General features: G+C 34.0%; 1 protein-coding gene across 1 annotated transcript in view; it reads left to right on the forward strand.

Moving 5' to 3' along the window:
* The first annotated feature begins 2,426 nt into the window (after positions 1-2,426).
* SLCO2A1 (solute carrier organic anion transporter family member 2A1) overlaps positions 2,427-12,254 on the forward strand; it is a 99,032-nt gene continuing 89,204 nt past the window's right edge. The window contains exon 1 of the mRNA XM_053709796.1: positions 2,427-2,749. Within this exon, the coding sequence (XP_053565771.1) occupies positions 2,669-2,749 (81 nt within the window). The 5' untranslated portion in view covers positions 2,427-2,668. The remainder of the gene's footprint in view (positions 2,750-12,254) is intronic.

Here is a 12,254-nt window from a genome sequence, read left to right on the forward strand (position 1 = left end):
TTTGACCCATTTTGCCAAAGGAAAGGAAGTTGCCTAATAATTATGCACACCTGATATAGGGTGTTGATGTCATTAGACCACACCCCTTCTCATTACAGAGATGCAAATCACCTAATATGCTTAATTGGTAGTAGGCTTTCGAGCCTATACAGCTTGGAGTAAGACAACATGCATAAAGAGGATGATGTGGTCAAAATACTCATTTGCCTAATAATTCTGCACTCCCTGTATATGTGCAGTGATGGCACCTTCAGTAAACACAAAATAACACAAAATACTTACAAAATAGTAAACAATATAAATGAAATAAGTACAAATAAAGTCAGAATTGAACGAATTTCAGTAAAATAAGAAAGGATTGCACGGGATTGCAAAACGGTGCAATTGAAGAAAATAGCAAAACAAAATGGCTGTGGTCACGTGGCGCTGCGCAAAAGATGTAGCGTTGCGTCACATGATCCAAGATGGCAGCCATAATTAGAAGAAGGGGTAGAAGAAGATGGCTGCTCGTGCAATAATCGTGGGAATACACAGGTATAAAATGAACGCCCACTAGGGTGCCACAAACCATGAAATAACAAATTTATCAGCGAAAACAGCACAAATAGAAATTACAATGTTAGAGTATTTGAAAGAAAAGATATAAAATACGTTATTAAAACACAGATAAAGTGGAAATAGATAAAACGGTATTAGAGAAAGAACTGTTAAATTATTTATGGAAAGTAAGAAAGAAAGAATGAATGAATGAAAAGTAGTTCCACTCTCATTGAATGAGTGGAGGGGAAAAGGAAAAACAGTTAGATATACCGCATTAGAGATAAAAGTTTAAACAAATAAATCACATCACCTAAAATCAGTATGTCTCACACTCAAACACCATACTGTATCATGAGCGAGCTTTGGTGGAAGGAAAAAGGGGCGTGAATTATGTCACCGGCGGGCTGTACTATTGAGTATATCAACTCCCAATAATGGGTGTGGTTTGGGGGAGGGAAAAGTATCGAATAGCAACAGCTTATTTTTAAAAAGTAAGTTTAATTTTAATATATAATAGTTAGATTTTATAACAAAAAATGATGCAAATGAGTTTTATTTATAACTATTAACACATGCAACCGTTTCAATGTGTTAAATTTACTGACCCTTCAATAATTTCTGTAAGACAGAAATACAATTAGATTTTCATGCTTAAGTAGGAAATGCAGTATTTGCTTGACTATAATCTCTTAGGGTTTGGTAACAGTGACCATATAACGATAGCTGGGTTTGTATTACTGATCTGCATGTGGCTCCTATTGTTTGTAGTATTACCTGGCACACATATTACAGCACATGAGATTACCCTTTGCAGTTAGTTTTATAGAATTAACCAGTGACATACCACATCTGGCAGTGTAATCACATTCTTGCTGTGACAGCCAAATGTTCTTTGTGTATCTTCACCAACAAGTATCAAACTAGTGGTGTATTTAGGTTTTGTGCTGCCCTAGGCACTCAAAATTCTGCTGCACAACAGGTTAATTGCACACGTCACCTATTAGCATCAGTACATGCTGTAATGCAGGACCATTCAAAATACATTCCCCTCATCCTGTGATGTATTCACTAAACCAGCAAAATTGCCATTTTGTTTGTTGTTAATCTTGAACAATTCGTTGTTAGAAAATTGTGAAATTAACAATACAGAGCACAATTTCATGTTCTTTTTGGGAAGTAACGAATTTGAGCATCAGCGGTATTTATAGCAGAAGTATTTTGGGATTGTGATCACTGGAAAACACACTGACAATAGAGCATGCAATTTAAAACAACTTTCTAATTTACTTCCATTATCTAATTTGTTTCATCCCATTTGTATTCTTTGTTGAAAAGTATTCCTAGGCAGGCTCAGAAGCTGCTGATTGGTGGCTGCACATATATACCTCTTGTCATTGGCTTTCAGTTACCTCCAAGTAGCGCATTACTGCTCCTTCAACAAAGGATACCAAGAAAATGGAGCAAATTAGATAATAGAAGTAAATTGGAAAGTTGTTTAAAATTGTATGTTCTGTCTGAATCATGAAAGAAAAAAAATTGGGTTTTATGTCCCTTTAAATGTCTAGTAGGGAATCTTATGACAATTGCAAGAGTGTTTGATTATAAAGCACATAAATAGACACATTATATTGTAGTGATTTATGATGTTCTGTGATTAATGCTGCACTGAAAGATCCACATATTTCCCCCATCATATTTCCATAATATCTTTCCCTTCTTCCTCTGTCGCTTCCTTTTTTTACTCCGTCTCACTTTCCCTCTCACTATTTTTTCTGTTAGCTCCTGCATTTTTCTCTTCTCCAATTGTTTGAAATGTAGGCGGGGAGAGAGGAAAGGAATCTGTCATCGTGTAAAGTTATAAATCCTTCCCCCTTTAACTTAAACCTCAGTAGACACCTGAGCTGAGACAGAGAGAGAGAAAAGCTGACAGACAGTTCAGTTTAGAGAATGCTTAGGAGAGAAACGCTTCCATTAAACAGAGACACACAGGCAACTGGAGCAACAGGTAGAAGCTGTGATAAGTGAAGATAGACATTAGTTATAATATGCTCTCTCTGTAGACATTTGCACCATCTGACACTGGAGTCTAACACAACTTTCTTGAACAATAATTCTGTTTACTTCTAACATGGGAGTCAAGCTCGGAGATAACAAGGTAGAAAACAGATCCATGGCAGGCTGCCGGCAGGGAATCTTCAACAACATTAAGGTAATGTACTATGACTTTACAGTAATTTGTCAGCATCTAAAATATTTGTTTCACTCAAAGTATTTGCAAGGAAATGTTAGAATAATCAACAGCAACATTTCTAATGATAAATCTGTTACAAAAAGGTGTAATGAGAGTTTTGTCCAAATTATTATACATTTTATATTGTTTTAATAAAATAATGGTAGATTTTATAACTTATTGCTCTACATTTTAGCTTTTTTTGGTTCTTTATTTATATTGTTATGAAACATGTTCAATGTAACATTGTAGAGATCTATTGGGGCAATATATAACGTAGCTGGGAAAGTGTGTGCATATTAAGGGTGCTGATAGCTTAGAGACATTTTACAATATAGTAACTTATAAAACACTGTATACTATCTATTCCGCTCTATCTTTTCTGTTGCGTTAAACAATCTCACGTATAATACACTGTGAATTCGACAACTTAATCCCTGCCAGAATGTCCTGAAACAAAAAAAAACTATTTTCCTGGAATGCAATTTTCCTGTCCCAGCACTGGCAGTTGTACTGTAATAACACTGATATTACCAAAGAACTCCGAGCTCACCCATCCCCGTCTCTGTACCTAGCGCTACGGAATTTTGTGGCACTATACAAATAAATGATAATAATAATATTAATAATACAAACTCTAAAGCTGCATTATTATTTTCTGTAAAAGGTAGGTAAGGTATTGCTGGCACATAAATTTACATCTTAAGTATTAATATTAATATATGCCCAAGGCTATCCCAGTATCATAACATAAGGAAGAAATAGTTACATTATGTAGTTTTATGTAAAGTACTTCTTGAACTATAAATACCAGTATGGAAAATAATAGGATATTAAATAAACTTTCATGATTTATATAGAGCATGCAGTTTTAATAGACTTTTTCATTTATTTTTGTTATCAACTCAACCTTGTTCTCTTGGCATCCTTTGTGACAGGTAGGCTCCCAGTAATACCCTACTGAGAACTAGATGGTGATGGGTGATTAAGCACATATACCGTTTGTCATGAAATGATTATAAAACTATGCAAAATAAGTTATAAACAAAACATATAAATCGATGTAGCACAATAATATTAGTAAAATGGACTTACTTTTTCTGAAAATGAAGCTTGTTTTAGGTATAAATTAAATTATTTTAGTTGCAGAGTGGGATCACGCAAGACAACCCCCAAAAATGAGCTGTTCTAAACTCAAAATATCCAATCAATCTTCTTGATCACTTATGAATATTAAAATTGTACGCTGCCGCACTCATATACATGCGCAGTACAGGAAGAAGCTCATTGCATGCGCACTGGACTCTGTAAGGATTTACCTTCCAACCCTTATTACTGTCTTTACCCATGCATAATTAAAAGGACAGTCTAGTTCAAAATAAACTTTCATGATTCAGATAGGGAATGTAATTTTAAACAATTTTCCAATTAACTTTTATCAACAATTTTGCTTTGTTATCTTGGTATTCTTAGTTGAAAGCTAAACCTAGAAAGTTCATATGCTAATTTCTAAGCCCTTGAAGGCCGCCTCTTCTCTCAGGGCATTTTAACAGTTTTTCACCACTAGAGGGTGTTAGTTCATGTGTGTCATATAGATAACACTGTGCTTACGCATGTGGAGTTCCTATGAGACAGCACTGATTGGCTAAAATGCATGTCTGTCAAAAAGTCTGAAATAATGGGGCAGTTTGCAAAGGCTTAGATACAAGATAATCACAGAGGTAAAAAGTGTATTTATATAACTGTGTTGGTTATGCAAAACTAGGGAATTGGTAATAAAGGGATTATCTATCTTTTAAAATAATAAAAATTCTGGTGTAGACTGTTCCTTTAAAACTGTCCTGAACTCTGCGATCAGTGATTTTCATTAATAACAGATCTAGTAGTAACAGATCTATAAACAATGCTTTCTTGAGCATTAAATACTTAATACATGGACATAATACTATAATACTTATTTATAAATAATGATACAAATACACGGAGCTGCATTCCAGGACTCCATTATTCTAAATCAGATCCGGGAATAAATAGCCGAGTCACAAACTCATAATGAAGCGAAAACGTTTTGATAGTTTGATTGTCATATTTCATCAAACAATGATAATATTAAAATACTTTCATTCACTGATTGCTCGTTAGTCCAAGGGTAATTAATTATTTTAGTGCAACCAAAATACTTATCTTGTGTGCTGAAGCTTCGTTTCGCTTCAACAACACACTTGCAGATGTCAGGAATACTGCAATGAGAAATTCTTCTGTACCTTCACGGCCACCGAAGCGCTCAGAGTGACGTCACACGCTGAACACACACATACGCATAGGCTAGTACTCGGGAGCCATCAGCTACCCAGGTATGGGGTATAGGGAGTTTAGAAAACAAATTATACAAAAACTATAGATCTTTAATACAGACTTTTTTTGTTTCATATATCTTTAACTCACTAGATGAGTTCAGATAGTACGTTGCTGCTCTGGAGCTGACTTTAACTATGTGTTTAACCCTTTTGCAAGCAATACGGCAATAAGGAAATCCTCTAAAATGTGAGAGAATTTTATTTTGCACATTAATGTCCCTTTTAAGTGGTTAAGAAGAGTAATCAATGAGAGCTATGTTATATTGGCAGGTGGCAAAAGCCTTAAATTCCATTGATTTACAGTGATTAATGTCTGCTGCTCCCTCTTTATGTACATTAAAGTACATTGTACCTCACACGGTGGCACCTTTAACCCAGGGATAAGCACTCTGTGGATAATGTGTTTGTTTGTTGGTGACAGTCACTACCTGTTAAGATTACATTCACTTTTCCAGTAGCTATTCTGGGCAGTCCCCAGCTTATTTTGGCACTTACTCCTCATTTGTTGCCATGTATGACAGCTTGTGACATTGTTAATTAGTATTTACCTGATGTACTGTATTACACGTGATTATCTAGAAGTTATATAATAGATTCATTAAGAAAAAAAACAAAGCTAGCTAAAAATAGCTATAAAATTGCATAAAAGTAATAATTTTGCTTCAGTTGACTTTAACCATTTTGAACTAACGACATGGGGGATATGAATAAAATAGAGAAAAAGATTTACCCATTTTCTTTGTTGGGAACAAAAAACAGTCATTGAATTAACTGGTAAAACAAACATATTCTTACAAATTCTTACACATTCTAGCAAATTTCAAAGTTACTTCCATTTTTCTTCCCCTATATCATGTGACAGCCACCAGCCAATCACAACATGCATATACTTTGAATTCTTGCTCATGCACAGTAGGAGCTAGTGCCTTGTGTGCATATAGAAAGACTGTGAGCATTTTGCTAATGGAAGTGAATTGGAGAGTTTTTTGTTATTTTTATATTGCATGCTCTATCTGAATCACAAAAGTGTATTTTTGACTTTAGTGTCCCGTTAAGATTTTAAATTATATTCATAGCTTAAACAGTTGCAGAGATTATCCAGAGTTTCTGCCCATTTGTGCAATAAGAACCACAACTTAATTTTCATCTTTTTTTTTTCTTTCTGATTTCTGATACTATGGGCTCTATTTAGCATTCATTCTGGAATTACAACTTTCAGTTCTCCTATCAGTTCTCCGCAGCTCACCTTTGGAGGGGCGCACATGTGTGCCCATATTTATCATAAAAACGGTAGTATTTTCACGCCAATTTCCGAGCTGCAGCGGATTAATGATAAATCTCTCCATTAGCATAATATATGCGCCTTATTTATCATTAAAAATACTCCCAAATATACTTGATTTTTGTATAGAACCTGTCAAGCTTTTTTTTATGGAAATCTTCAATATTTCGATACAAACCTAATATAATAACAATGTAATAAAAAAAATATATAATTTTTTTCTTTTTGAATTATGAAAAAACAGGTAACCTAATACATGTAATTTAACCAATAAATGCATTTTTTTATGTTTGACTCGTGTAAGAAAGCATTATATTTGTTTACACGTGCTAAAATTCTAACTTATGACTCCTATAGATATGCAAAACTGACAGTGGTGACCAAAAATATGTTAAGAAGTTTGTACATGTATTACATCTCTACTTGATCTAATATTGTTAGCTTTATTCTATAAATAGGGCATATTTCCATCATTAAGACGATTTTCACAGCCCCTTGCCAAAGAAATAGCTGCCAAAATTAAGAAATGTTTCATCTTCTCTCGCAAAAAAAGTGGAGTAAATTCAAAGTTCTCCACAGTGATTATGGAGAATTTTTGTGGTCATATTAGTAGGACAATTTTCAGTCCTCCTAAGGTGCAAAATAATGATAAATCGGAATTTCGGCGAGTAGTAAGGCGTATTTTTAAAAATACGACAGAAAAGGGGCATTTTGTGTTTTCTTTTGCACACATGTGCACCTAGGCGAGAGAGAATAGAGTGGGAGAATGTTGCTGTTGTATTTGCTTATTTTTAGGCGTATTTTATGATGATAAATAGAACGATTACGACATTGTATTTATAGGCACAAATGTAGGAGAAATACAATAATAAATGGAGCCCTATATTAATGTAACCTATGGAATATATAAAGTCACTATTCACATCTGAAAGGATGCCCCATTAAACTAATTTTCTTTTATGAGTTTTTTTTAATTAAATCAGGAAATGTCCCAATTTATGCAATATAGAAGCTCCTAGATGAATAGATAGATAGATAGATAGATAGATAGAAATAAATAAAAGATAGAAAGAAATAAAGTTTTTCAGTTACATAATTTAATACATGGTATGACATTTCTATACAATAATATGTTGAGTAATTTGATTTTAAATTTATCAAAATTGATGCTAAATATTAGTGATGTAGAATCTTTCTGATAACTGAAAATAATTTTACCCCTTTATATACCTCCCACTGATGAGCATACGATCAACACTTATAACAAGTGCTACCAGAATCATGGACCCAGCCCACTAGGGAATTCATATCCATCCAAAAACAACATTCAGTAGTGATACTATCCCACTGACTACTTACGCATTTATACTTGTTTATCTGCAGTCATTTTAATTAGTTTTTAGACTTCTGTAACTACACTTCATGTTAAGTGGTCTGAGTTTCCAAAATGCTGGCAGCATTTCATGTGCACAGGCAATTGTATTGTTTTTGTGACCTGGGACTCTTCTATAGTATATGGTAGGTCACCATAGTGATTTAACCCACATAGCTCTCATCTGTCTATTTACACAAGTGGGTAAACACATGAAGGCTCTTAAATATTTCAAAATAGTTTCTACAAGAACATTGCATTAAGTACTTTTACAGAAACTTTGAAAATTGTGATCATTCCTTCCAATATATGTGACGAAGAAACACTGTGTAATGCACAGTATCGATAATATCTATGAATAACATTATTATACATTGTTCCATCTTGTTTTTTTTGGGTTTTTTTGGTGATCATAAAGGAAATCATCAATCAAAACTGGGGATAACTGCTAGTGTTTTACACTTAAAGGGACATTCCAGTCAAAATGTAAATGCACATAGATGAATTATATCTTTGAATAGAAACATATTTGCAAAATAACATGTATTGTCATAAATGCTTCTAGTAAAAGTTATCACTGATTTAGTTTTAGCATTTTTCTCTGCGCGTGCATGTGAAGCATAGCTGGATATTCTCAGTGAGGCAACATTTTAAATACGGCAGCTGCTCAGAATACAAGTGGGGCTTGTGTCATGTCATCAGTTAACAAATTTAGTTATTACTAGCTGATGCAAGCACCTTAAGCTCTCTGAGCAAGTGTCGTGTTTAAAGGGATATTAAAGTCCAAATTAAACTTTCATGAATCAAATAGGGCATGTCATTTTAAACAACTTTCTATTTTACTTTTATCTTCAAATTTGCTTTGTTCTCTTGTTATTCTTAGTTGAAAGCTAAACCTAGGTAGGCTCATATGCTAATTTCTAAGCTCTTAAAAACCCCTCTTATGTGAATGCATTTGACATTTTTTTTCACAGCTAGAGGGCGTCAGTTCATGTGTTTCATATAGATAACACTGTGCTCACGCACGTGAAGTTATTTAAGAGTCAGCACTAATTGCCTGAAATGCAAGTCTGTCAAGAGATCTGAGATAAGGAGGCAGTAAGCAGAAGCTTAGATACAAGGTAATTACAGAGGTAAAAAGTACATTTCTGTAACAGTGTTGGTTATGCAAAACTGGGGAATGGTAAATAAAGGGATTATCTATTTTTTTAAACAATAGCATTTTTGGTGTTTACTATCCCTTTAAAATGCTGGTGCACGGTGCATACTTAAATACACTTTTGAAACAGCTATAACTTTTACTAGAAGCATTTTTGCTAATACATGTATATTGCAAAAATGATTTTATTCAATACTAAAATGCATCCATGTGCATTCTTGTTTTGGCTGGAATGTCCCTTTAAACTACAAAATCTTTTGCTCCTGTCAAAGAATGCTGTTTGCTAAATAATAGCTACTTTTCTGTTTGTAGACTTTGCAGCACATAAAAACAACTTAAATGGACATGAAAAATTCAATGAAAAGAAAAATTTGTTTTTACATAAGTTTCCATTGTTGTGTATGAAGATCTGCTGCAGAAGTCAATAATGTTTCTTTCTTTCTTTTTTTTTTCCAAAAGACAAATATACCAAGACTATAGCAACATTATATGTACAGGGAGCTGCCATGAAACACTGTTTTATTTTGTCATCAGATAAGTGTATTCGACAGTAATAAGTTTTGAAATAATAAACTATAATATTGCAGTTTGTGTGTTTGCTTTTAACGTCACTTTAACTCATCTAATCTGCTAATTTCCTCTATTTGTTTAAAACTATCAGGTTGGATTTCCCATTAATCCTTAGGATTTCAACAATAAGTTTCAATTTTTGTACAACCCTCTTGTGAATTCATAATTCGTTGCCTGTAGTCCAGTTTCACAGCATCCATTCTGTAGTATCTCATAAGCAGTAAATGTGTCTTTATATAAACATATTATTAGGCTTGGCTATGCATATCTAGAGCCTGATATAGTGCAGGTTACTTGAACATTTGTCCTCATTTGCCATTTCAGTGAGTTGAAGACTAGAATTTGCACTTATCTGGGGCGAAGATGTAAGGCCTGGGGCAAAAATGCATGGGTGGTTGGTGGTGGTAATTGGGCAGATGGTGGCTGTGTCCTGTCAGTGAGTGGGCAGAGCTAATATAGTCCCTTAAAACAGCGTGGGAAATAATGCAATTCGGGACATATGGCTGCCTCAGTCGGGAACAGAGCTCAGAATCCATGACTGTCCCGCACAAATTGGAACAGTTGGGAGATCTGTTTCTTAGTGGTGTTATTCATAATTAGTGCTGAGCAGTTGTTTAATAATAAAATACTCCAACATATTAGAGCTTTTTATTACAATAGAATGTTAATTTAATATGCATATATTTCTAAACACATAAAATACTACACATCATGTATAAATATTTATTGATTAAAGGGACAGTTTACTCAAAAATTTTCTTCACTTTAATTTGTTCCCAATGATCCACTTTACCTGCGGAGTGTATTAAATTGTTTACAAGTTGCTCCTTTAGCCTTATATTGGCAATTGAAATAGTTGATTTAGCTTGTGGTATCCCCACCTATTCTGAAAGTTTGTGGCCGCAGGTCCAAGCTATAGATAAGCTTTGTAAACACAACCAGCAGAAGAGATTACACTCCCAGTAGGATATAACAGAGATAAGGTAATAAAATATTAATTTTCCATTGTTCTCTCCAAGTACTGGTGATTGTTTTATGGACAGATATAAGATAAAGAAGCAGGTACGTGTACCTAATGTGATACAGTAATGAGGTCTGGTTATACCAACAAGCTCAACCCATTTTATTAGGTTGTGGCTTCAAAACACAACATCAGAGCTTTAATATACACAAATAAACTTTAAAAAGCTAATTTTCATACATTTTTACTCTGCAATTGGTAAAAAAGCAATTGTAAACACATTAAGGAAAAAACTATGTTACAGTATACTGTGCCTTTAAGTTCCCTTTGGCTGTAAGCACCTGTTGGTGGCCCCCTGATAGCTGTGCCCATGGCACTAACTGTATCCTTATCTCTGGCACTCAGGAAAAAATGCTCTAAAATGTTATATCAATTGTTTTTTAACTCAAACTCTTGCATAAAATATTTATTGCTTTAGCCATAAAACTATGCAAAAAAACCTCCCAAGATAACATGTGAGTAGGCATATGTAGGTAGCGGCTGTAGGCACATGAATGGATACTAGCTTCATTAGTGAGGTCATATTTCATGTCCTAATGTGCTTTATCATACATGCTTTATTTGCATATTTATATATAAAAGCAACTGATCTTTTCACATTAAAGAGGTATTAAACACTAAATAAATTAACTATTGTTTATAAAAAAAAATTGTGAATTAGCTTTATTTATCTGCTGAAGCCAAATAGGGACAGTTATATATGGGTCACTAAACTGTGCAAGCAATGATTGTTTGGAATATATCAGTGAAAAATCAGGAATTTGTACTTCCACCTTTAACAGGTATTGGAACTACCCCCATCCAATTTTTAGAATTGAATTACAGGAAAAAGAGGCAAAAAAATAAAAAATGAAAGTATATTGTAAATGTTTTGTTTTACTACATATAATTAAACATTACAATCTCAATGTGTTTAATATCCCTTTAAATTAAAGGGGTTTCTTTTCTATGTACAGAGTCCCTTCAAAACATGTCTGAATATCTATATTGCTCAGCAGAATGTGCAGTGGGTAAACCAGAGTTGTTTTGAAAGATGACATCACTCGTCAGTATTGTCAACTAAGGAAGCCCTATGCAGATGCATACTGTGCCTTATTACATAAATACACATAGCACTGAGCATGGTCTAGTAGCAAAATATAGTTAGTAACAACAATTAATATCTGTAAGTGCTAATCTTGGGTTACACCCGGCCGCTCCTCTATAATGCTTCTTTGTGAGCGTTATAGAGGTTATCTATCTATATATAGAATACTTATCAGCCCTGACTAAGGTCACTGTTCTGCATTATCTAACATGTATTTCTCTTCACTGTGATTTATTTATGGACTATATCCTTGAATATGTCTTAATCTTGTGTGTTTTTTCCCCATAACTATTAATTCTTTATTTTTCAATGTCAGCTTTTGCCCTGAAGAGAGATTCGGGACAAAACTATATAAAGTGCAGTTTATGTGTTTATGATTTCACAAATGTGCAGTAGACAACTTTTTTTAAAGGGACTGTAAAGTCAGAATTAAACTTCCATGATTCAGATAGAGCGTGCAATTTTAAACAACTTATAATTTGCTTCTTTCTCTTTGTTTACTCTATTTAAAAAGCATAACTAAGCGGGTTCAGAAGCAGCGATGCACTGCTTAGAGCTAGGTGCTGATGGGTGGTTGCACATATATGCCTCTTGTCATTGGCTCACAAGATGTGCTGAGCTAGCTCACAGTAGTAC

Source organism: Bombina bombina, chromosome 4 (genome assembly GCF_027579735.1).
Source record: "Bombina bombina isolate aBomBom1 chromosome 4, aBomBom1.pri, whole genome shotgun sequence".
Classification (NCBI taxonomy): Eukaryota; Metazoa; Chordata; class Amphibia; order Anura; family Bombinatoridae; genus Bombina; species Bombina bombina.